This window comes from Apteryx rowi, unplaced genomic scaffold (genome assembly GCF_003343035.1).
Source record: "Apteryx rowi isolate R43461 unplaced genomic scaffold, aptRow1 scaffold_50, whole genome shotgun sequence".
Classification (NCBI taxonomy): Eukaryota; Metazoa; Chordata; class Aves; order Apterygiformes; family Apterygidae; genus Apteryx; species Apteryx rowi.
Window position 1 is genome coordinate 213,908 of NW_020450761.1, and position 23,904 is coordinate 237,811.

The following is a 23,904-nucleotide window of genomic DNA, read 5'->3' on the forward strand; positions in this document are numbered from 1 at the left end:
GAGCAAGCTGTCTCTTGGTGAGAATATTTGCCTAACTGTGGCAAGGATTAAGTTAAACAACTGCCTACGCTGAGGGTATTTGTAAAGCATCATAAAGTAATTTTCACAAAAAGAAGTGGCCATTTTAACTTTTTTTTTGCTCTTGCTGAGGTTACTCACTGTGAACTATGGGGGAAGGTCATCTCCACTTGCCTTAGCTGGGTCACTTACTATTCAGAAAGCTCTCAACTCCCATGACTCCTTTTTCACAAGGAATTAAAATTGCCAAGAAGAGAGAAAATATTGTTACTGCCATTCAGTTCCAATATATTGTATTTGAATGACAGGTAGCAATGGTGCCTTGCTGAAATATAGACCCTTAAAATACAATCAGTTGCACTTCTCTAGACTGCAGATCCGGTTATTCTGTGTTCATGCCTGTGGGGCCTTCCATCCATCCATCCACTAATGAAAAGGCCGCTTTTCCCCAAATGTCATGTATTTCTGCAAGAAAGGACTACCAGGAAGGGAAAATGACAAAAGCTGTTCTCCTACTCTGTAGAACAATTTTTGTAAAATTGTATTTTCTGTCAAGCGAACTGCCTGAAAAAAAATGCATTCAGCCACTACGTGGAAGTTAGAGCACTCCTCATTATTGAGTCATATTAAAATGAATTAATGCTGCCTAGCTGGTCTTCCATTCACTAATTGAAAAAAAACACACTTTAAAATCATTAAATTAAAAAAAAACCACTAAAGCAAACAAACATAAGAGCCAAACCAAACAAACACTCTCTGCTGTAACAGACTAGTTGTCATAATTATCTGCCCTAAGAGGACAAACCCTGTCTCCTGATCTGTCCGGGGTTCAGCTAAATCGTCTAAGCTCCCGAGCATCTGCTGCCAAGCCAGGCTGGCAGCAGGGCCCCTCAGTGCAGCCCCGCGCAGAGGCAGAGGGCCGGGAATTATGCCAGGAGAGAGCACAGACAGATGACACCCTCAAGGGAAGCCACCTCGCAGGGAAGAAAATTAGGCAGAGTTCACTGCATCACGGTTTGGGACTTGGTGGTAAAATAAAGTCTCAGGAAACAGAAGAGTTTGGGATGTTTTAGAAGTCTTGTGTTCAATGTGTTCTCTCTCAATGGAGAAAGGTTTGGCTCTCATCCCAAAAAAAAACACATGCAAAAAGTAATTATTCCACGGAACCAAGCAGGTTTTCTTTCATTATTTAATTTTCTAAAAAGGTCATGCACATTTTGTTTCTACCTGCTGCAGCAAATGCCTGTCAATTGCTAAATTATATTAAAGTAAGTAAGTTTGTTACATTTTATGTGAACTATAATGTGTTAACATAGGCTAGAGGAGAAGCAGCAAGATACTGCTTGTATAAAAAATGCATGGTGGCTAACCGGATATTTTCCTTTCACAGTAGGTCAGATATAAGAGGCTTCCTCCTCAAAGCCCTTGATGGAAAATATCCACTCATTTTTGGAGATCTGGTGAGATGGAGACACAAATATGCAAGTAGCTAAATATAACTCTGGATAGCAAGGTTTTGTACAGTAAGTTCTAGTGTCTCTTAACTTAATATGGAAATTGATATAAAAATAGAATAGCAATAATTTTAAAACCCATCTCTCCCTATGTGCTCACTGGGACTCACACCACAAAGCAGAGGCTGAAATTACTCTGCAGTTTTTTTCTTAGACTATCTCACATGCCAAAAGGCAGAATAACGATGTCCAGCACAAAAAGGTCGTGTCTGGGGAGATATATAAAGGTTATTTCACAGAAAGTCAATACGAGAACTGCACTCAGAATGCTTTGTCCTTTAGTATTTGCGCAAAAGCAATAAGCCAAGTTTAATTAGAGGAGTTTATGTCTTGGTCAGAAATTTCCCCAGACCTAAATGTCAGTTTTGCAACATTTATTACCAGACACATATCCTTTCGATCAGCTCACAGCTGCTGAAACTTGGAGGCGGACTTGGGCAGGTAACGCTGGAGCAAAGCCACAAACCCCAGAGGAGGCGGCGAGAAGAGCTGTGCTGGTGATGTACAACTTCCCCATATTTCTCCTCCTGTGTTGCCATGAGGCCGAGATGTTGGACCCAGTTATGATCGCACTTGGGAGTGATTTAAATTTCAGTTCCCTAGGCCTAATTCTCCACAATCCTTCCCTTGCTTAACCACTCGCTGGTGCACAGGGGGTGCAGAACTTGGCAGCCTGTTACAGGACGCTTGAAGGATAACCCAGGTCAGGAGGACCTTATCTGGGGGGAGGTGACCCCCTAGAAGCAGGGCTGCAGAGGGCAAGAAATTCAGAGCAGAACTGGGGCTCCGTCACTGCTCATATTTCCTGTTTTCTCTCTCTCTCTCCTAATTCACTGGGTGATATCCAGCCATTAACAGGTCTGTCAGTAGTAATGATCCAAGTGAAAGCTAAATCGATGTCAGCTTCACCTTATATGACATTAAAGAAAAAAAAAATGCATTTGCTGTTCCAACTTGCCTGGAAAATAAAATGCAAACAAATAAGGTGTGTTTTCTTTTATTTCTGCTTGTTGTCATCCATGTTGAGAGTCAGCAAGTTAGGAAGCTTGCTGCAAACACAAGTCAATAAATAAACGAATGAAGAACATATTGAGAAGCTTAATCTCAAAGGTTACGGAAACGGGGCAAGCGCGACACTTTCAGCTTTCTCCTTCCACTTTTCAGCCCTTCTCATTCTGGGCTAGGACCTCAAACGCTGAGCCCTGCCCCGGGGCCCAGGAGAGGAGCCCTTGCGGAAAGCAGCTGAATTCAGGACTTTTTAACAGGTGAACGGGATTCAACCCATCCCTACTGACGTAAACAGATGCCAGAATCCTTCTCTCTGAGGAGGTAGCTGCAACAGCAGCATCTCTATAATCAATATGGTGACTACCAGCAGCTGTCATGGTCAGTTTTGGGCACCCAGGCCACAACTTGCTGCAAGCACTTTCCCATTAACGAGATGTGTTACCCAACCTCCCCTGGCCACGGCAATTCACAGGGCAGCTGCCCAAAGGCAGTCAGAGGGCACAAGGGAAAAAAAGGCAAAGTCCCTTGCCTTAAGGCTGGATGAAGCCTTGTTGGGATGGAGATAGTGGCGCCCAGAACTTCCCAGCCACTACGATAGGGAGAACAGCCCAGAGCGGATGGATGACCAAGACCTTCTACCTTCCCCACTGCTACTATAGCTTCCTGAGATATGCTGCCCAGCTCCTGTTCCCAGCACCCCATTCACCATCCATACACCCATCCTCTTCCCCAAAGCCTTTTGAGACAAGTAACCCTCACCACTCCAAAGGGGAAGGCACAGAAGAAGGGATTGCAGGATTCAGGTAGACAGAAAATTTTGAAGAACCATCAGTAACCCATCTTTTTGCCAATGAACCCTTGCAGATTAGGAGATAGGAGCTGAAATCACAGTTGTAGCACAGCTTGGCCAAACCAGACAGTGGAGTTCAAGGGTGATGCTAGAGAGCAAGGTTTTAGTAAAACTATGAAAGTTCATTCATATCCTCATTCTCATTAAAGAATGTGAAGGCTGTAGCTGTGTTTACAACTAACAGGTATGGCATGCATTGAAATTGCCAAAGCTTGTAAAATCTGATTTACTCTGCGGGAGGAAGGGGGAAGTCATTTAGCTTGAGTCTTAAGAGACCTTGATACAATCTAAGCTTCATCATCTCTGAAGAAACAGCTCACTCCCTGGAATTATATCTAAAGGCTATGTACAGTCTTGAAAATACAATAGCAGAGAACAGTCCCTAGAATGGGTGAATACAAGATCTGTGTAACAGTGGCTCTTCAGCACAGCTTCTCTTGCCTTGCAACTCCTGGTGGGCACTCCATGTTTATGGCTATATCTTCAGGGATCCATGGCTCTGAAAGCTAGCAAATTTAAGTTTTACAGTGTTTTTTATGCTACCAATATACTTAAAAAAAAAAAAAAAAAAAAAGAAAAAAAAAAGAAAAAAAAGAAAAAAAAAGTGTAGCCCCAGCCAAAAATAATGATGTCAATCTACCTGCATTTCCCTGCTTGAGGTTTTCACTGTCTGGAGCCTCACTTGCTCTAGGAGTCAGAGAGTTTGTAACTCTGCTGCCGGTGAAAGAAGGAAGGTAGGACGGCTTGGGGTAATTCTGCCTTTGTGCCTTTAGGAGAAAATACAAGGGCTACCTGATACCTGCACTGTCCCGCATCCCCACTTCTGTGCCCAGAGCCCTGCTCGTGAAGAGGGATGATGCTTAAGATTCACAAGCAGAACAGCAGAAAGCCTAAAATCAGCTGAGTACAACATTTTATTACCTACCTTAGCTTTTAAGGTTGTGGGGGACTTTTTATTGCAGAAGACATTTGTTCCTAGGAAGGAAGGGAACACACATCAGTAGGAGGGAAGAATCTACTTTGCCACATAGCCCATTGGGCTGTAAAAAGTAGCTGAGTGGGAGAATTTTTGACACCTCCCTGTGCTGGAGTAAACCCAAATGTGCAGGCCAAGACTCCAAGAGCCTCCCCTGGGGAGATACAAGAATAGCACGGCCAATCAGCCTCTCTGCAAGAGCTGCTCTCCAAGACTCCTGTGGCGCATGCTAGGAACAGCGTTTGCAAACGGCACAGAGATACAAGGGATTGGCAAGGGAAAGGGAAAGGTCAGCTAAGGTTGCTACTGCTACAGCCCAGTCAGAGCAAATGGCAAACAAGAACAGGCCCTTTCAAAGAAGCACTGGGGAAAAACTGATATGCATGTTGTGATGGCTCCACCATGCTCATCATCCCCTTTTTGTTCTTACAGGAACGGATGCAAAAAACAGAACCTACTTTGGGAAAGGAGACACTATGGAAGCCATAAGCAGAAAAGACAATTGTTGTGGGTTCCTATTTTGGACAGCCACTTTCACTTGCCTGTACACTGATTATTCCTACTGTCATATGTTAGCAGCACCACATACAGCAGGGTTAGCCAATGTTTTATTACCAGCCCCCCAAGGCAATAAAAGACAACATCAGGCTTCAGCTTCTGTGTGTTCTCCCAGGGAGCCTGCAGCAATAGATAATACTCACCTCCAGTGTTTTCATTTGATAAGTAGGACATCCACTTGGCCCTGTTATAGGTAACTATCATTTTTGACGTGTGCAGAAGATCTGCCTTCAGGGCGGCAGTCCTGCGGGTCCTACATTCTTACTTTTTGAGTCCGTTCCTTCATGTCACATAGAGCAAAGGCAGCTGTTCAGCTGCTCCCATCAGTGAATTTGCTCTTCAAACAGCAGCTTTACAAAGAGCATCACTGGCAACAGAGGCTGGAATGCTCACTGGTACAGCTGCCTATAGCTGGATGCACTGAAATAACAGAGCTGTGGACAGAGGTCATCCAGAGATCAGTTAGGTCACACAAAGCTGATGGTTCAGTACCCTTATAGCTTGAGGCTATGTAGCTTGGGGCTGAGGTGAGAATAGTTCTCCCCAGTGAGGGCTCACTGGAGCTGAGGAGAACAGGTTCAGTAGATTGCTGAGCCTAGACATAGTCTTTGCTGTGGCCTCAACTTTCTACCCACTCATGGTTGCTCCTTGCATAGCACAACTACCAGTAGTCGGCATGCATCCACCCTCCAACACGAAAATCTTCACATTTGTTACAGACTATACATGCAACATCTTCTGTGACTGTGGCTAGCTGTGCTAGCAACATGCCCACATGGGCCACCAACCCACTACCTAGTGGAAAAATGACTCCTCCTCCAGTGATCAGACGCTCACCAGAGGCACTCTGAGGGTGACTGCAGGCCCATAATGCAATGTTTACCAGCATTCAACAAGCAGATGGAGGTTTGTGACTGGTTTCTCCCAGCCAAATTTCCTGCAGGAATGACTGGTTTCCAGAGTGTTAAACAGCCGTGTGACCACAGCCAAATGCCAGATGGCTGGAAACTGAGTATTGGAGCTGCCCTCATGACGAATGTCTGGCCTTGGCTGCCAGCACCATGCGCTTATGTATCAGCTCTTGAATAGGAAGGACTGGCTGCAAGATGGAGTGTGACATGGGATTTAGCACGATTTGTCAATGATGCCATCACACATGATGAAGAGTGAAAAAAGTGTTTTCTTTGACTTGCTTTCTTCACTGTGCAAAGCAATCCACTTCAAGAGCCCTTTTAGCTGATAGTGTGGATGCAAAAAGCTGTTTCAAAGGCAGGATAGGTAGCTCTGTGCAGGGCTCCAGTGAGCAGGAGATACAATGYTTGCTTAATTCTTAAAAACAGAAGACTTCAGGAGCGATGAAGAATTGAACCATAAGTAGGTGCTGCAGTTCTACCCACTTTACAGACTTTGGACTATCGGTAGGGAAGCTGACACTTGCCACTGGAGAAGCTATGGAGTTGCAAGGCTATCTCAGAGCCTCATGCGATGTATTTACAGTTACTGGGTCCCCAAGAGCATCCACAGCAGCAGAGCCTATAGGTGTCACAGCGCTCTCCGCCCTCACTCGTAATTCACACAGAACCAGGAGATTTGTGTTTGTCTCACAGCAGAGCCATTCTGCAGGCTGACATTTGCAATCAGGAGCAGAACACAAATGTTAATAAAAGAAAAAGTCTCCAAGTGGCAGCATGGGTATCACTCTATGCAAACCACCCACTCTGGCCTCAGTTTCATGACCTTTATGCTGATCTGCCTTTTGGCTGCCACTGACACAATCAATCCCTGCCCTCCTGTCTGCATTCACCCATGAGCTGGCCCAAGGGACTGGTCTGTCTGAGCAGTGTTTTACTATTCTTTCATCAGGTTCACGTTCAGCTGGATCAATTACTTGATCTGGTCTACTGCTCAGCCTGCTCAAGCGTTACTGCTGGCACAAGAGACAGCAGGAGAGCAGTTAGAAGCAGCAGTCTGCACTGAGGTCGGCTAAAAGCAACTTACAGTAACAGTCTCAGTGTACCAGTCCTACTGCCTCAGCGCACTCTCACATACATAGTCTGAAGCATTTACACAGCTTGCAAAACATGTAGCCAGTTTCAGAGGTATTCAAATGCATATGCCATATTGGGCAACAGACAAATTGGTGATCTGCCTAGATTGATTTTATTTATGCTTTAATCTGCAAGATGCTTATGTGAGGCATGAAATGAAGCTAGGACTTTGCAGACTCCTAATGAGAATGTGCATGTGAGAGACGAACAGCTGGAAGATGAGTTATAATAACCAAAGAAAAAATCCAGCTAGCCACCCAACAAAAGACAGTTGCCTATTTCTTTTAAACAGGACTTAATTGCTGGTTTTACTTTCAAGAAGTATGTCACTTACGGAATAAAGATGAGGCTATTTTAGCCCAGCTGATGTCTAAATGACAATCTCCAAACACAAATTTCAGCCACAGGACATCATTTAATCTGTATCAGCAGAGCACTCTGATCCCTGGATGGGATTTTGGCACTCTAGTCTGTTAACTTGTATTTACATTCCACAGGCAGAGGTTGGTTCAGAGGAAGGCTGAGGGTGGGAAAAACTGCAGGAACATTTAATGCTTCATCATGTGGAATGGTGCTTAGTCTTTCTGGAAAGTTCAAGCTTCTTTGTAGTCAGCAGCTGGGCCAGTCCATTCATCAGCATCATGAATATGGTCAACGACATCACCAGCACATAGTGGCTAATGCTGCAAGGAGATAGAGATAAAAAAAGAGAGAAAAAATGGAAATTTGCAGTGTGAAAAAAAAACCCAACCCAGAGTTAAACAGCCTTCTGAAAAATGTTCATACCTAATTATTGGCCCAGTACTACATTTTATATATACTGCTCCAGGATGGCAACTTTCATAATAGCACTACAATGTCAAAACCAAAATCTCTGGCAAAAAGAAAGGGTAGGGACAACAGTACATACAACTGAATGTATACTAAGCAAGTAAGAGGCACTGGATGTGTTTTTTCATTCAGGTGGTAATTCAATGTCTGTGACTGAAACCATTGCAAAGTTTCAGTTTGCTGTGGATCATGCAGAATTTAGGGAGAACTTACCATCAGGTAGACATTCTTTGGTAATAAGACAACTCAGATATGTCAGCTGAGTTGCAATTTTTCAGTCACTGATTATTGGAAGGATAACAAGCAGAAAGATTGTTCTTCGCTTGCTCCAGTTCTCACACTGTTTGCTTGGGTATCTGATTTGACAAACGTTACAGATGGGATATTGGGTTAGACTTGAGTTTTGACCTAGAACATTCAGCATCCCATGTTCAATGTTTGAATCAAGCAGCTCTTTAATGTAAGTCACTAGCCATCAAGAAATGAGGGTTTTTTCCAAACCCAGTGACAACTCAGCCTAGAGTTTCAGATGAAATATTGCTGCACCCATGTCCATCATGGCATCCAGAGCCACCCGTGCAGCTGTTCATTTTTTCCTGTGACTACCGAAGATATTGGCATTAGAGGTATCCATACCTCCTGATGCATCCCATCTCCACTATTTCAAAAGAGATGGCTCTTTAGGAGGAGCAGGATAACTTCAGGCGTGATGAAGTCTGAGCTTATTTACAAAAAAAGGATTCCAAGGAGTACTTGGAGGTTTAATGATCTGGAATTTCTGCCTGAGGACTCATTCTATTTGACAGTTTAACCACGGAAGAGCAGTAAAGCTCATAATTCTGACACTATCAATCCTCACGACCCCAAGATTGTGACAATCTTGGCACTAGCATGGCATAATTTAGTTCACTACTGTGAAGTGTAGAAACACTGGCTCTAACAAAGTTTGGCCACTAACCAGCATGGGAAAATAATCCAAAAATTCACTGATGAGTGGGAACTCTTCCATAGCCAGGATACGAGCAACCAAAGGAACCAGTCTGAACACGCTAGATGGAGAGTACTGAAAGGGACTTGACTGCTGCTACAAGTTATTTCTATTTCTATTATTTAAAAAAAACACCATTGCAAATGGACTCAAACCTCAGCAAGCATAATCCACCCCAACATCCTACAGCTTGCATCTGTGTGAACTCCCACCTCCACACAGTGCAACCAAAAATATTCATACTCCTGCCCTGTTTCTGCAGGGAACATGCAAGATCACACAGTAAGAGCATGAAATCAGGCAAAAAGCATGCTGTAACCTGGTCAGTCCACTTTGGGCTTCATAGTTCACAGCACATTTACAATACAGAGATAACACACCTCCCTCCTCAGGAGCAGCCTTCAGAAGTCCACCTGGATGTGTTATAGACTCAGTCCAAGTTTCAGTGCTCCATGGGAAAGGGACATAGGGTTGCACAATGGAAATCAAACCCTAGCTGCAGTTACCTTCATGGTGTGACATGCCCTTGGTGCCTGTACAAGCACCACAGGCATGTAAATTCGCATAGCTTTTAAGGGAACAGCCACTCTGGTGAAGAGCTGCATGGTTTAATGTCTCACATTACTGTTAATATCTCAGCTTTCCTTCTCACAGGGCACCAGAATTTTATTTTTCATGCAAGTAGCAACAACATTTTACTTCTAGCTTTTCAAGAAAGTTTGAAAATGTGAAACCCAAAAATCAGAAGTCAAATGAGGACCCTGCCTTTATTCCTACAGACACCTTAAGAGAGTCATCAGAGGCTTAGCAATTGCTGAAGGCTTGCTGCCATCAGCATGGGACTTATGCAGACATCTGACTTCCCCTTGCCCCAAAAGGGGCTTTGCCAGATGTGGGTGCTAACAGATGATTTTAGGCAAACATAAAGGGGGGCTTCCTGAAAGGAAAAATCTCCCCAAATTCTGCTTAGCTACCTGCCAGTCAGCTATTTCCCAAATGAGGTTCTTCAGCTACTGCCAAAGGACAGATCTCAGAGGTATCTGTCATAACCAAGACCAAAGTCCAATCTGATCAAGAGATCCCTGTAGTCCCAGGAGTATTCAGGTGACAGAAGAGGCACCCATTCTCTCAAAAGCTGTGACAATTTTCTGCTGTTCTTCCCCCTCTCCTGCCAAAAAATATAGGCAAAGTAGACTCCAAGCTCCCTCTTGCCCTTCTTCCCCCATGCACATCTTTGAAGGCATCATTAGAGGTTGCCTGCAACAGCGTGACAGAGTGAGACTGATGCTGAGGTGTGCTGCTAAATCAAGCACTGAAGAATTTCCTGGCCCAAAGCAAACTCCCACAGGATTCAAGAGCATGAAGCATGGTCAACCTTCTCCTCCAAGCCTGACTGTGCCCTGTATCTGCTGGCTCAGTGTGGAGCCAGTTCAGAAGACAATGATAAGCAAAGACATACTGCCACCCCGCAGGACAGGATCTACCCCGAAGGCAACTTCCACAACCCACTGAGCCTTGCCCCAGCCCCTCCCCATATCACCAGTTCCCTTTAGCAGGGGAAGTTCCCATGTTCTTTGGCAACTGTTTACAAAGAAGTCTTTCAAATTCATACACAAAATTCAGGCATTACTGCTAACTGTTATAAATAAACGCCCAGCTACACTTACAAGGCTCTTACTACTATTCTTTGTGCCAGCCCACTTCAAGGTACTAGGGGCTGGGTCCTTCATGCTTTTATAATGAAGACAGTGCTGAATGCATTTCTTCCTTGCTATACTGCACAAAGCAGAATGGCTATGCTCCTTTATTAAAATATCAGATCTTCAGAGTAAAGAAAAAATATATTATGCCACAGAGCACAACTAAAAGCAATTTCAGTCTATGTATTATCATATAATGGCAAACGGCCAATATCTCTGGGGCTATCAGCAACTGGAACTGCAGAGCCTGCAGGCAGCTCTGCTTGGTAAATTAGTTCTCAGGTTGGCATAATGCTGTATTTAAACAAACAAACAAACAAAACAAGACTCCTACAGGTATATGCCACAACACTGATGGAAAAATCTTGATACCTACACAACCCTGAACTGCACCCTTGGCTCGATCTGTAGTTACAGTAAAGCAGGTAATTCTCAAAACAGGCTTACCCCATCAGAGCTCAAACCTGAACTAATAAGAGGGAAGAGAGAGAAAAAAAAAGTGAGATTTCAGGCTGCAGGCAAGTTAGGTCCATGATGAGGAAGGGCAGACTTTAAGTAGTGGGTAATGCTTATAAAGGATGAGATGGGCAGGCAAAGGCAAGGGGAGAGAAGAGGTAGCTGGTGGATGGCATCACAAAGAAAAGAGAGATCAAACATCAGTAGGAAAGGAGAGAAAAAGATCATTCTCCAAACAGTGCCTGTTTTCTCCAGATAGATAATACCTAAGAGAGCAGACAGGATTAAAAACTGGTAAGATAGGAAGATGGAGTATGTTACCTTAGCCATTCAAAAACTGGAACTGAAATAAAACTAAGTAAAACATAACAACCTCTCTTAGAAGAGCTCTTTCCAGAAGAGTTTGAGAACCTCATTTCTACATGACATGCTACTTTCAGTGTGTGCTTAGGAACAATCCCACATTTAAGAGTCCAGATTTAGATTCTAGATTTTAAGTCTACTGAAATTTAGGCCAGGGTCCCTCTCCCTCCCTCCTCCATTTCACTTGAAACAATTCACAAGTCACATTACTCTTAACTCCTATTCTCAAGATTACTGGTAGTACTCTTGTTCTATTTACAAATCCCTTGTTTTAATAATTAGACATAGAAGCCTCACCTTTCCAAAAGTACAACTATTTCTATTATAAGCTCCAATAATATGCACAGATTTAACAGTTCCAAGATGCATTTTTTTTAATACCAACACTGCTAGAACAATTCTCCCATGTTTTCTGCTATTTCACTAAAACCTATAAAAGTCTCCTGTGCTTTATCTATGTCCCTTGAACTTTGAAACCGCAGAAGATGTATCTATCTCTATATCTTCCAGAAACTGTTATAAAAAGGAGTGGTACAGTGTGTGTCTGTAAAATATTATATAATATTGTCATATAAAATGAGGCTTCAGTGGTTTATCTCAACCATCTGAATATACAACTACTTAGAAACTTTATATACTATACAGATATATCTTTAAAGCCATAAAGATATATCTAATATAGCTTTTAAGCCATAGAGATGTTCCTTTTAATGACAAAGAAGCAGAAAAACTAGCTATTCCATTTGCCTGTTATTCAAAAATAGAAGAATCTGTCAGAACAAACTTCTCATGATCATGTACCACAAACTGATGCATCAAAGATACTGTGAAGACTGCATTATTCTTTTTATAAATTGTAAGGATGGGTATTTTGTAGTGCATATAATGCAGTTTAGGGTGACCTCAAGATATGTAGGGTAAGAGTAACAGAGTAAGGTTAGCAGACCTCAGAAGCTTGTCTAAGTGGCCACTGTTATGAATTCTACATTCACTGCAAGATTATTATTACCCTGTTCTTATAACAAAGCAATGAAAAACACTCTCTGAAAAAAGTTCAAGTTGATTTTGGTACCACAATTGAGCGAGACGACTTGAAAAGTTTCCAAGAGGCCACAGATAAATATGGTAGTTGGTAATTTACTGAGACATGGCAGTCAATGGTGGGTTGATCATTTGCTGAATGTGGCCACAGGACTGTATGGTGGATTTGGCATCACTCAGCATTTCAATAACAATCTGGAAGAAGAGGGGAAAGTAGAAATCTCTTTATGATCGAAGACAATACTTAAGTGGTGTGGATGCAATACAACTGGGAGAATAAAGATGTCATGTTAATGTGGATATGCAGTATGGTAGAATGAGATGTAAAGCCAGGAGCTAGGGGACAAAATTAAGAAATGGAAACACGAGTTCAGTGAACAAGAAACACTTCCACACAATGAAAGAGGTCCACCAGGCAACAAAACACCACCATAAAACAGCAGTGAAGGCCTTACCTTTCCTGAGGGATTAAAAACCAGCTCTAACATACAAAAGTTCTGAACACTGGTACCGAAATACTCAAGTGTTGCCAAATGAGTATTTCTTATTGAACTTGCATATTCTTAGTAGGAGAGAGGACATATAAAAGTTTTGAAGCCTGGTATTTAGAAAATCCAGAGAAATCTGTCAAGAGCAAAAAAAGGAAATATACACCAGAAGCTTTCCAAATACAGCATGTATACCCCTGGAATCCAACAGAGACTCTAGATGAATGCATCTCTCAAACTTCAGTAGGCAAATAAATTGCTGCTTTTTCAGTCTGTGATTTTATATTAGTGGTTACCAGATCACTGAAATGAACCCTGATAATTACACTCCCCACACACACCACTTCCTATCAGTGCCACAAAAAGAAAGAAAAAGATGACAGCAGCTGTCCCTAAGGGCACTCCTATTCTTTGTTCCCTGAAATTTTACACAGGCTTTGCCGAGATACAAATGGTTGGGGGAAAAAAAAAAGAAACCATCATTTCCTGCACTGACTCAGTCTTCTCAGGAAAATTTTGGCAACAGCTAAAATGTCAACTGAGTAAGGATATTTTCAGAACTGGCTGCCAAAGCAATAGCAGACAACAGGAATGCCACAGAGATGTCACAGCAGTTGTAGCAAGAGGACAGGAAACAGCCACTTCAGTACCTGTCTCCCACTAAGAGCTGCCCACAAGCCTGCAAAGCTCATCTTCCCTCTCAGGAATGCACAAAATATCTTCTACTGTCGTCTACTAATGTTGCCAAGCTTGAGGATCAAACAGCAGAAAGCTGCTCAGTTCTGAAGTTTCAGGGGGTCAAAATGTTGCTAGACAAGAGAAGGATTGCTTCAGTTCTGCATATGGCTTCACCTGTTTTCTTATGCAACCGAGAAAGCTTTATTTTATATACATATTTTACAGACACAAACATATAACGTATATAAAAACTACAATAAAATAATGTAGGTGGCAAAGTGAAGCACTCAAAAATGAAGTAACAACAAGTTTAAGGTTGCCTGAGCATTATGCACTACCACATTATAAATTGATCACAAATTACTTTTTCAAAAGGACCCTTTTAAAGCTTTCTTCAGGGCACAAAGCATACACACCGAGAAGCAGAATTACACTGGTGCATAACCAGCTTCCCTGAAGTCTGGGGAACAAGGCATACTTCCAGTTGAAATAGATCCAAGAATGTACCATGGCCGTAAATCACTATGCTACAAAGCCTGTATATCAGAGAGGAAGAGGGAGGTTCTCTGTAACAATTTTTATTTTTGCTTACTAACTCCCAATTAGAGAGCTTCTTGTCAAACAGAAGAGAATATTTCTGGGTCTTTAATATGCATGTTAATCTACACAGGAATTCAAACAACCAAAGGATGAGGCCATCTGATTTACCAAAAACTTGATTTCCTCCCACTGGGAGCTTCCAAAAGGTAGCCATGAGCAGGAATTTTTATCTCCACAAAAAACAGGCAGAAAGCGCATGCATGTGTGTGTACGCATGCATGTACTGAAGGGAGTGTGGGGCTGAGCAAAGCAGAGTAAATGTAGACTAAACAGAATATTAATATTAACCATGGGTCACTATTCAACTTTAGTTTAAGTAACAGTTTCAAGTGACTAGATTGGCTGAATTATTAACAACATGTTCTCTCTTAGCCTTCTTAGAGAATATTACCTATTTCCACAACTCAGGGAAGGTAAATCCAAAATGCTTTGCTGTGGAGGCTAGTAGGACTCATAATGCAGAAACAGAAATGCATTTGTTATAGTTGTGATTTCCATGTTTAAATATTACAGATTTATTCTCCTCCAACTGGGGGTAGGATAAATGCATAGGTCTTGCTAGCCACCAACACATTTACATGACGGTCATTAATTCACAGGGGATCATATATGGAGGCTTAAGTAGATTCAAGGCAATTAACAATTCTGACAAATTATTATTTTAACAGAAATTAAAACTAATTAAAATGCAAAACAGTAATTAAAATACATTGTGTAATTACTGTTCTTTAGAAATCAAACAAATACTATTAACTGGTTTTCTAACCATGATAAAGCCATTATTTATTCCATGTCACTGGCCCAAATTTTAAGACCCAGGTTTTAGGTTGGGGTATGTGCGTGTGTGCATGCGTGTTTTAAGTACGGGGAACCTCACTGAAGCATTTGATTAGGGAGAGTAATTGGAAAAAATTACAAGAGTTCTAAGTAGATAAACAACAATATTAACCTATGAGCTTTTTGAAAATGCAGTGGAGGCAAAAAATACTGTACCTTGCTCCTATATCAAGCCAGCTTCCATAATCTTTAACCAAAAAGAAAAAGTGCTAGGAAATAAAACAACTTTGATTAGTATATCAGCATCGCACAACTTGAAACACAAAATTAAAAACAATGTTTTCAGGCTGTTTACTCAAAGTTTTTCATTCCTCAAGCAGAACAAGGGCAAGACCTGTCCAGGAATACTCATTTGGACGAAAGTGAAGAATATTCTAGGAGCCAGAAATAGATTTAACATGGTATCAAACACAAACAACTAAAGATGGACTAATTTCTGTCAAGCTGCGTCTGCAAGAATCAGGGAAGATTACCAGCAGAGAACCCTTTCAGTAAGAAAAGCCAAACCACTTTATTGCTTAAAATAATGGATCTCATAAGGTCTTGCGCCAAAGAGAAGGTTGCATATTGTTTTCTTGGAATTTTGCCCCAAATTTCTTTGGGCAACTCAGGCAGTTCCCCATCTATAAGATGGGAATAATGCTGGGAGAAGACATAGCTTGAGCTGTCTATTAGTTAATCCCCCAAATTCCAGCTGATGGCCACATTAAGCATTTAATAAGATTCAAGGCCATAAACCAATTTTATTTTATTTTATTTTTTTCAACCTTTTCCATTTCTTGTATACACATAGTTCCTGCATATCAAACCTCTTTGGTCATATTTTGCTTTGTACACCACTACACATTTGCGAATTGTTTTAAAAACATTAAGTCAAAGTAGAAGAATATGTGAGATATACCACTATGATCGAGGTCTTATATATCTCCACTGTTTTTCCCCTTTGGTCTAGTTGGACTGATTTTATTAGTGAAATGTAATGAGTGTGGTTTACTAATATTTTAATCTTTTTCCTATGGCAGTTACAAAAAATCAGTTTAGTCACAAAGATTTGTTTAAAATTACACAAAACTGTATCTTTTCCATTTCTCACTCTAAAGACAAATGAATCATTATTTGGTTTTGTATCTGCTGTTTTTTCTGTATGCTAAGACCCATAAATCACACTGTACAATCAAGTCACATCAGGAATACTTACTCCAAAGGGCTGAAACTAAAACATTTTGTACAAAGTGAGAACACCAACCCTACCTGCTGCTTTTAAAATGTTCCTGTTTATTTTGTGATACCACAGGGCACTGCTTGCTGGGTTGAAGATAGCTTGAGGGGGCATTGAATATGTACTTTTAATCACTAAAAAGTATGTTGGGAGATTGTTTGGTCTCCTGGATTCTGACCACTCTTAACACTGGAATTGATGGGTAATACATTTTTCCTTTTCTCTTGAGGGAAAAGGGGAGGGGAGCAAGGAGAAGGTTCAAATACCTGAAAATTGACTGAACCTGTCACACAGCTAAAACTGATATTCTTAATTAAATTCTTCTTATGAACTTGACTGGAAAACATATGAAAAATTGGGAATGATAACTTACAATCTAAGAGTCAAAAAGTGAAATAATAAGAATGTTGCCTCTTCAGAAGCATTAATTACATGAAATTCAAAGAGTGGTGATTGGAGGAGTTTTAGCTCTAAATTATGCTAGGATTCTGATTCAATTTACTGCCCTAGTTCCAAAAACTTTGAAGTCTGAAACAAATTCAGATGCCCCCAGATGGAATTAGGAGAGTACTCTGCTTCTTGATCTTATTTGAACAGAATGTGCAAGAGCAGCTTACCAAAGCCATAATGTCTGAAATCACAAGAACAATGAGGAAAAGGCTGAAAGAGAAAAAAAAGAAACAGACCATCAACTTTTATTCATGGCCACAGACAGTTACAAAGCTTACTAAAACCCCATTAAGAAATTAAAATACACGATTTCTTGTACATGCCTTTCAATCACTCAGATATATGTCAATGTACCAGAGAACAGTTAGAATATATGACTAGAGCATTTGGTGATTGTAATCCCACCCTGCTTGAAAAAGACATTTCAAATTAACAGAGCTTCAATTTCGCAACAGAGAAACCTAACACGAGTCATTTACCAGGAAAAAAGAGCAGCATCCCAAAGGCTGGGTGCTAGGCATACTTTTAATTCATGTCAAAAACAAATGTTACAAACCATGTCTGCCCAGCAGGTAACACCCATTCTTGACATAGAGAGCTTATGTGCCAATTAAGTCAAACAAAGCTGATTTAGAAGCTTCAATACAGACTCAAGAGCAACCTAAACTGCTTCTGTATACACAAATACCTGAGCTGATCAGTCCCATTCTGACAGCCAGTGCTGCCAGGGTAGGAGGCTAAGTGAGGGGAAAGCCTCCCTTCCAGACCTTTGGGTGCCTCTAAGCTGCTCCAGGAACGCCCACATTTTGGGGGCATGTGCCCAAACCCACAGCTCTCTTTGTTAGACTGCAGGCTACTTCAGGAAAGTAGACTGCAGCCAATAAAACGAACCAAAAGGGAGCACTTAGAGCTGTTCTTTCCCCATTGTCTTAATCTTCTTTTCATTAAACTATGTAAATCCTAAACTACATGAAAACAGTTGCTATAACTGGTTAAAATTAGTTTCTAAATTAATGACATTGAAGCAAAGTTGCAAACAGCTGACCCATTAACAAAAAGTCTCTAACTATAATACAGTTCATTTACCAGTACCATCATCAAAAATATGTGAAGCTTTTTTTTTGGAACATATCCTACTGTAGCATTGCATGAGCATGTACTGAGGGACAGTCATACCAATGTCGCCTGATGAGAAAGTTGTATCTTCCAATATTGCTTAAGTCTAGGCAATGCTTCATTAGCAAATAAGGATGCAACAAACCTATTATTTCTCAGACTCACTGAAAGTCTCTCTCAAATTATGTGTGGCTCAGATAGGATACTGTGATCTTGTAGTGCCTCGTAACACTCAGCTAGAGGGCTGTTTCAACAGGCAAGCTATAAGAACATACACTGACAGAATATTCCCCCTGAGCAGCAAAAAAATTCTTTTACCTATAAACAGGGAATTTGGGAGCAATTTGTCCAAATCACAAAAATCTGGGTTTTGCCCTCCTGAACTGCAGGAAGCCTTTCACAATGGAAGAACAACACTAATCTCAGGGTACGTGTTCAACAGTACAAAGACAAGATAGCTGCCTGCAATGGCTTAATCTAGTTAGCAGGGGTAGCAAGAGCAATAAAGAGCCTGCAGCACAGACTCTGGGACGTGCTGACAACCAGAGTACAACCCCTCTGGGGATCCCAGGTACATCTTCGGTTACTGCCCTGTTCCCCAGCCGACACTGTGGCAGTGTCATTGCGAGTGTTACCTGAGCAGCTAAATTAAGCCAGCACAAACACCGGCCTCAGTTACAACCACAGCCTCATAAAGCGCCACAGACATACTTACACCCTCTGTTTTAAGAACTGTTTATAATTTTCCCTCTCTTGCACACACATGCATGTCCCATAAGACTCCAATAGTACTGGCGCTGCCAGAGCAGGTGCTCAGAAGCTCGGGAACACTGACCTTTACGATGTCTCACCCGTATAAACCCATGTCACTGGGTAGCTGGTCTTCCGAGCCACCACTGCCCGCAGTGCAGCCCTGCTCCTGCGTAAGCCTTGGTGAGGACAGACATCTTCCCACGGGGTCCAGGACAGCCCCCCCACCCTGCTCGCACAGCTAAGGCAGAGAGGTGAGTGTGGTGGGGAGCCTTGGGCCACCTCTCCAACAGCAAGTGGGGTTGCACCCGGCTGCCACGTCCCTTGTCTGAATGGGGTGGCATTGTGCAAAGACACAACAGGCAGGGCAAAGGCAGGATGAAACCAAACAGAAAGGCACAGGGCATCACATGGAGCAGTGGCAGCTTTCCCGAGCTCAACTGAGCCACACGCAAGACACGCTCACTGCAGTTCTCCTGCCATGGGCCAGCGGGACTTCTGGTCTACCCACGCCACATCCCACCGCCCTAAACTCAAAACTACATGGCTGACGGCGACATCCTCCTTCACGGCATCATCCATAATCCCACACAACAAGCAGAGGATTCAGCCGTGTCCTTTGGTCCACTGAAAGGGCTAGGGAAGGGTAACAGTTTAATCTGGGCAGTATTAAATTGCCATGGAAAGGTGTACGGCCTACTTTTTTTCCTTCCTTTTTCTTTGAAATGCTATCTGTGGTGAAGTCAGTGCTACAAAGCTCTAAACTGCTTAGATTATAAATGGGTTATTTAAAATATTATATTATAGGCAGAGATGCAATATAAAACAAAAATCAAATTTTAAATTCTGCTCATTTTTCTACATTAAGAAAAAAAAAAGGTGTTCCTGCTGTGTATTGTCAACAAAGAATAGTAAATATCTGATTGTTTCAGACAAGGCCAACACTTCCATTTATACTCATTTATTACTCAGAAAAAGATTCCTGAGCTTGCAAAAACAACAAAATTCCCAAACAATAATATAAAAAAAAAAGTAACAGTATGATCTCTTGGTTGTTGTTGGAGAGGGTTTTTTTGTTTGTTTTTTTGTTTTTTGTTTTTTTATAAGATTGAGATTTGACAACTACAAATTCTGGCAAAATAGATTTGAAACCCTACTAATGCAGAAATATAGCACTTACTATACCTTTTAGAAGAAAGTTGTGTTGTGACTTGGACAGCTTCAAAAGCACATGATACCAAAACAAATGGGATTACAACCTGTTTAAAACACAAATTATATTTTAGTTTACAACCACATTTACAAAACAACCTGGAAGGCTGAGGAAACATTTTCACACTTCCAAAATTATCATGAAATGTTTATGGTGTAAAAATAAAAATATTGGCAAGAAAAGGTTGAAAATCATTTTGCAGGAAGCATGTTTAGTAAATAAATAAAAAACCCTTCCATGGTCACAGCTGAACTGCAGTGAAACAAACCATGAAGCAATATGGAAAACTATAATTAAAAAACACTAATGATCCTCACTTCATTTATCCATTTTTGCATTGTTAATAAATACTTCAAAAGGGCTAGAACACAAAACTATTCAGGTCTAATATCTCACATGACAGGCTGCAGAACTCCAAGTATAACAAAACAATCTCAGCCACAAATATCAGAATATAGATTGTATTCAGCAACAAAAGGATAACGCTGCTCCTCCAAAACCAAGTCAAGCAAAGGTAAATAGTTCAGTGAATTAAAAAATATATATTAGAAACAGTTTTTTCTAACTTAAGTCCGCTTTCTCTGGGACAGAAGTGGGAGAAACAGAGGCAGGAAATACTGCTTATTTTAGCAATAATCCATAAACTTGGTGTCTCCCCCCTGTATGCCTCTGTGCTAGAAGATCCTGTACTCAAATATCAGAAAAGAGCTCCCACACCTTGCCTGAAAACTAAAAGTACAATTCAATCTCTAGCAAACTAATGCGATATTAACAAGGTATTAAACATTATCAAAAATAGTGTTCATTGTAAAATGACAACCTAACCATTAGGACATTTAAAGCCTGTACTTAATGTACGTACATAGATGAAGCTAATAAAATATATACATTTCCTCAGTGCTTCTGTAGATATTACACTACAGGGAAAACTTATCATTTGTTAAATAATTTAAAAGTCTTTTCAACATTTAAAATTTCTATTTAAATACAAGAGACCAATCTAATGCAGGTAAGTTATATTTTCTATACACTTTAGTCTCTCTCTTTTGGGGAATCAGAAAGGTCTGTTTAGAAACACCACTAAGGCTGAAAGCTGTACATGTGATTAAGTGGGTTAATGAATCTCAAATATATATTTTTTTGTAAATTGAAAAGTAACAACTATGTGCATGATATGTTATTTATAAACAGTTTTTCGCAAAAATTTCACTAAGATTACTAACCTTCAGCACAAGCAAGCCTCCCATCATAAAGGGACTGAACACAGTCAGGAAACAATAGACAGAAGCTGGATCAAAACTAGAGAAGCATGAAAAAGGCATTACAACTTATCTTTGAAATGGCATTTTTCATTAAAAAAAAACAGAGTTATTTGGTTATTCCCATAACTCACATTGTGCATATACATTTTTAAGTAAGGCTTCCAACTTCCTCTTGTCTTGCTCAAATATTAAATCAGCAAGGACTATCCATCTTACTTCTCTTTCTCTACAATTTTTCTCTGCTTGTGCTTTTCGAGGTGCCATGCTGCCGGGGAGCAGCAGAGCCCTCTGAACTCACACGGCCAATAAACTCCAATGGAAACTGAAACGATCAAGTAACCAACAAGCGCCCGGCTCTAAGGGAGCATGTTATAGAGAGCAGAAATGAAAGGAAGTATTATCATCATTTCACTGACTATTGCTTTAATGCTGCTGCCCTGATTTTGCTAATCAAATCTATATTCAGCATGCTAACTGTAGGGAGATTTTTTGCACCCTGCTGCTTTTCAAATGAATGAATAAAACTTACCTGTTAACAGAAGCTATGTTGCCAGTGCCAAAAAAGGCTGTCACTATGAAGAAAACCTAGATGTATTTAAGGAAAATACACCACAGAAACAGTTGCAGCAAAACAACATTTTTTCTGTTTCATTGCAGTTTGCTTTCAAAATCCTGTCATGAAACTACAAGAAGCTGGCCCACTATTACAGCTTTACTCTGTACTTAAGAAATACAAAGTATTGTCTAGCTCTACCCAAAATTTCAGATATGACTCTGTCAGTTTTTAAAGAGAGGGATGGCATGTTTAAGATTTTAGAGCCTGTCTTGAAAAACAAGTTGCATCTCTCCGGCAGAGGCTTCCTCTGCCCTAGCAAGGTAGGAACGTATCTGGACAACAATCCCAATTGCACTTTCAAATGCATGTGTTTGCAGAAGGTAATGACATATGCATAGGTACTGCACACTGACATAGATGGTGTTACTGAGGAATCAACCATGGAAGAGGTCATTGGCTAAGAAACAAGAGTAAAGGTTTTTACGCTATTCTTCACAGTTTTCTTGCCCAAAGGTTGTGCTGAGCCTATCCGTTGCAACACAGGACTCACAGTTATTGCCTACTTGGGGGAGGGAGGAGGATTCTGGCAGTATCTGCATAGCTGGAAGTTTTTATAAACCTACTGTTTTCAGATCGATACAACCCTTGCTGCTATACGAGCCCAGAAAATGTGGAGGATGGTATCTTTCTACCTCCGGAGCTCACTGGCATCCATTATGGCTCACACCTCTTCTGTCAACGAACGGTTTTAGTTTCTCTTTTCCATCAGGCAGAGGTTTTAGACAGTGACGATGCATCCTGTCTTTAGAGCTCCCTCTGGTCCCTCCAGTCCAGTTATAGCTTCCTGCATTGGATCATTTAAATCTCTGCATAAACAGTTTGCTATGAACTCTACAGCAGAATCATTGGGATTCTGCATGCAATATTTTGGAAGGATTAGGTCAGCATAACTAAAGAAATTATACCTCCCAAGTGTATCACATCATTTCAAGTTTAGTAACACAGCAATCTAGCAGCATAGCACAATTCTGCCAGTTAAGATTTATAAGAACAACAATTCTGTAATAAAACAGGAAAAAAAAGCTCAGCAGCACATAGGTCGGAGCTGCAGCCTAATCAAGATGCTAAGCATATGCAATCTACATCTTATTCTGGAAGATCAGGCTATAAGGCCCCTCAGTAGAGGCTGACTCTTGGGTCCTAAATGGGAATCATGACACAGTCTTTTAAGATACACAACTTACAGGGTCATAGTTGCAATGTGATTACTCCAGTAGAGAAGGCTTCCCTTTTAGCACAACTATTTCTAATTGTTAACCATCTTCTAAATTTAAAAAACCCTTCCGAGCTGGTATTTATTGTGCCTTGTCTCAGTAAAAGGCATGTGTTTTTTCAGGAGCTGAACGGAATATGTTCAGGTATTTTAGATTAAGATGAGATTAGAGAAGAACTATGTTGAAGCTTTAAAAAAATATATAATTATATTGTTTGTTTTTTTGTTTCTGCCAGTTTTTAGGATCTGAGAAACAACGATAGCTTTACATAAATTTTAGTTGTTTTTTTTATATAGCAAAATAGCAAATAGAGAAGTTTACTGCAAGGAGTCTCTATTGCTTTTCAGGTACACCCCAAAGCAAACACAAATATTCAGTGCCTAGCAAATCATTTTGCTTCCTTCCTTAGTTCTAAACTTCCCTTTTAACAAGGTATCAGTCTCACCTCCTCTTCTGCAGGTTCCCAATGTCAATAAATTCCAACAGTGTCTACTCTGTGATTCTGATTCACCCTCTCTGATTTGGTTATACTACAAACTATACAGCCTGTTTTTGTAGGAACTGGTATTCAGACAACTCCCGCCTCAGCTCCAGCTATGACAAACCCACCTACACAAGAAACCCTCCTATTCCAGACTTGCTTGTAATTTCTCTCCCACTTACATACCCATTACCCTTGCTGCCAAATCACCCTCACCTAACTGCAATTACATGATGAGAGAGAAAAATGGTATGATTATCAAGCCTTTACAGTATTAAAAAAAGTCATCAACAGCAATTTCAGTTTCAGGAATGTAAAATAACTGTTACGTTAGTGAACAAACAAACAACACCTCCCACACAAGCCAGAAGCATTTCTAACAGCAGAAACAACATATGCTATAAATAATTCTGGGCCAGATTCTGGGAACATTTTTCATTAGAGTCTACAGTAACTTTCCTTCTCATCTCATCCGATTGGCCATAGTCAATGCCTGTCCCATAGCATTTTCTTCCTAACATACAGCCATAGTCTAAAATGAGAAAATGGGAATAATTTTAATTTCACCTTTTCCAGCTAGTCCGTGAAGGTTGAATGAGTTCCCTCCAGGCAAAATGTAATAAAACCAA

The 23,904-nt window shown here is 40.9% G+C and overlaps 1 protein-coding gene across 18 annotated transcripts in view; it reads right to left on the reverse strand.

Annotated features, from left to right (window-relative positions):
* Positions 1–1,175: 1,175 nt before the first annotated feature.
* Positions 1,176–23,904, reverse strand: part of PIGN (phosphatidylinositol glycan anchor biosynthesis class N) — a 116,642-nt gene continuing 93,913 nt past the window's right edge. For 5 of the 18 annotated variants that reach the window (XM_026079877.1, XM_026079864.1, XM_026079865.1 and 2 more), the window contains 10 exons: positions 21,494–21,549; positions 20,926–21,001; positions 19,675–19,748; positions 16,791–16,833; positions 15,111–15,163; positions 13,934–14,053; positions 7,307–7,655; positions 5,068–5,358; positions 4,316–4,365; positions 1,179–2,490 (listed from right to left, as the gene is read on the reverse strand). In XM_026079877.1, the coding sequence (XP_025935662.1) occupies positions 7,532–7,655; positions 13,934–14,053; positions 15,111–15,163; positions 16,791–16,833; positions 19,675–19,748; positions 20,926–21,001; positions 21,494–21,549 (546 nt within the window). In that variant the 3' untranslated portion in view covers positions 1,179–2,490; positions 4,316–4,365; positions 5,068–5,358; positions 7,307–7,531. The other 13 variants (XM_026079870.1, XM_026079880.1, XM_026079881.1 and 10 more) reach the window with 11 other exon arrangements.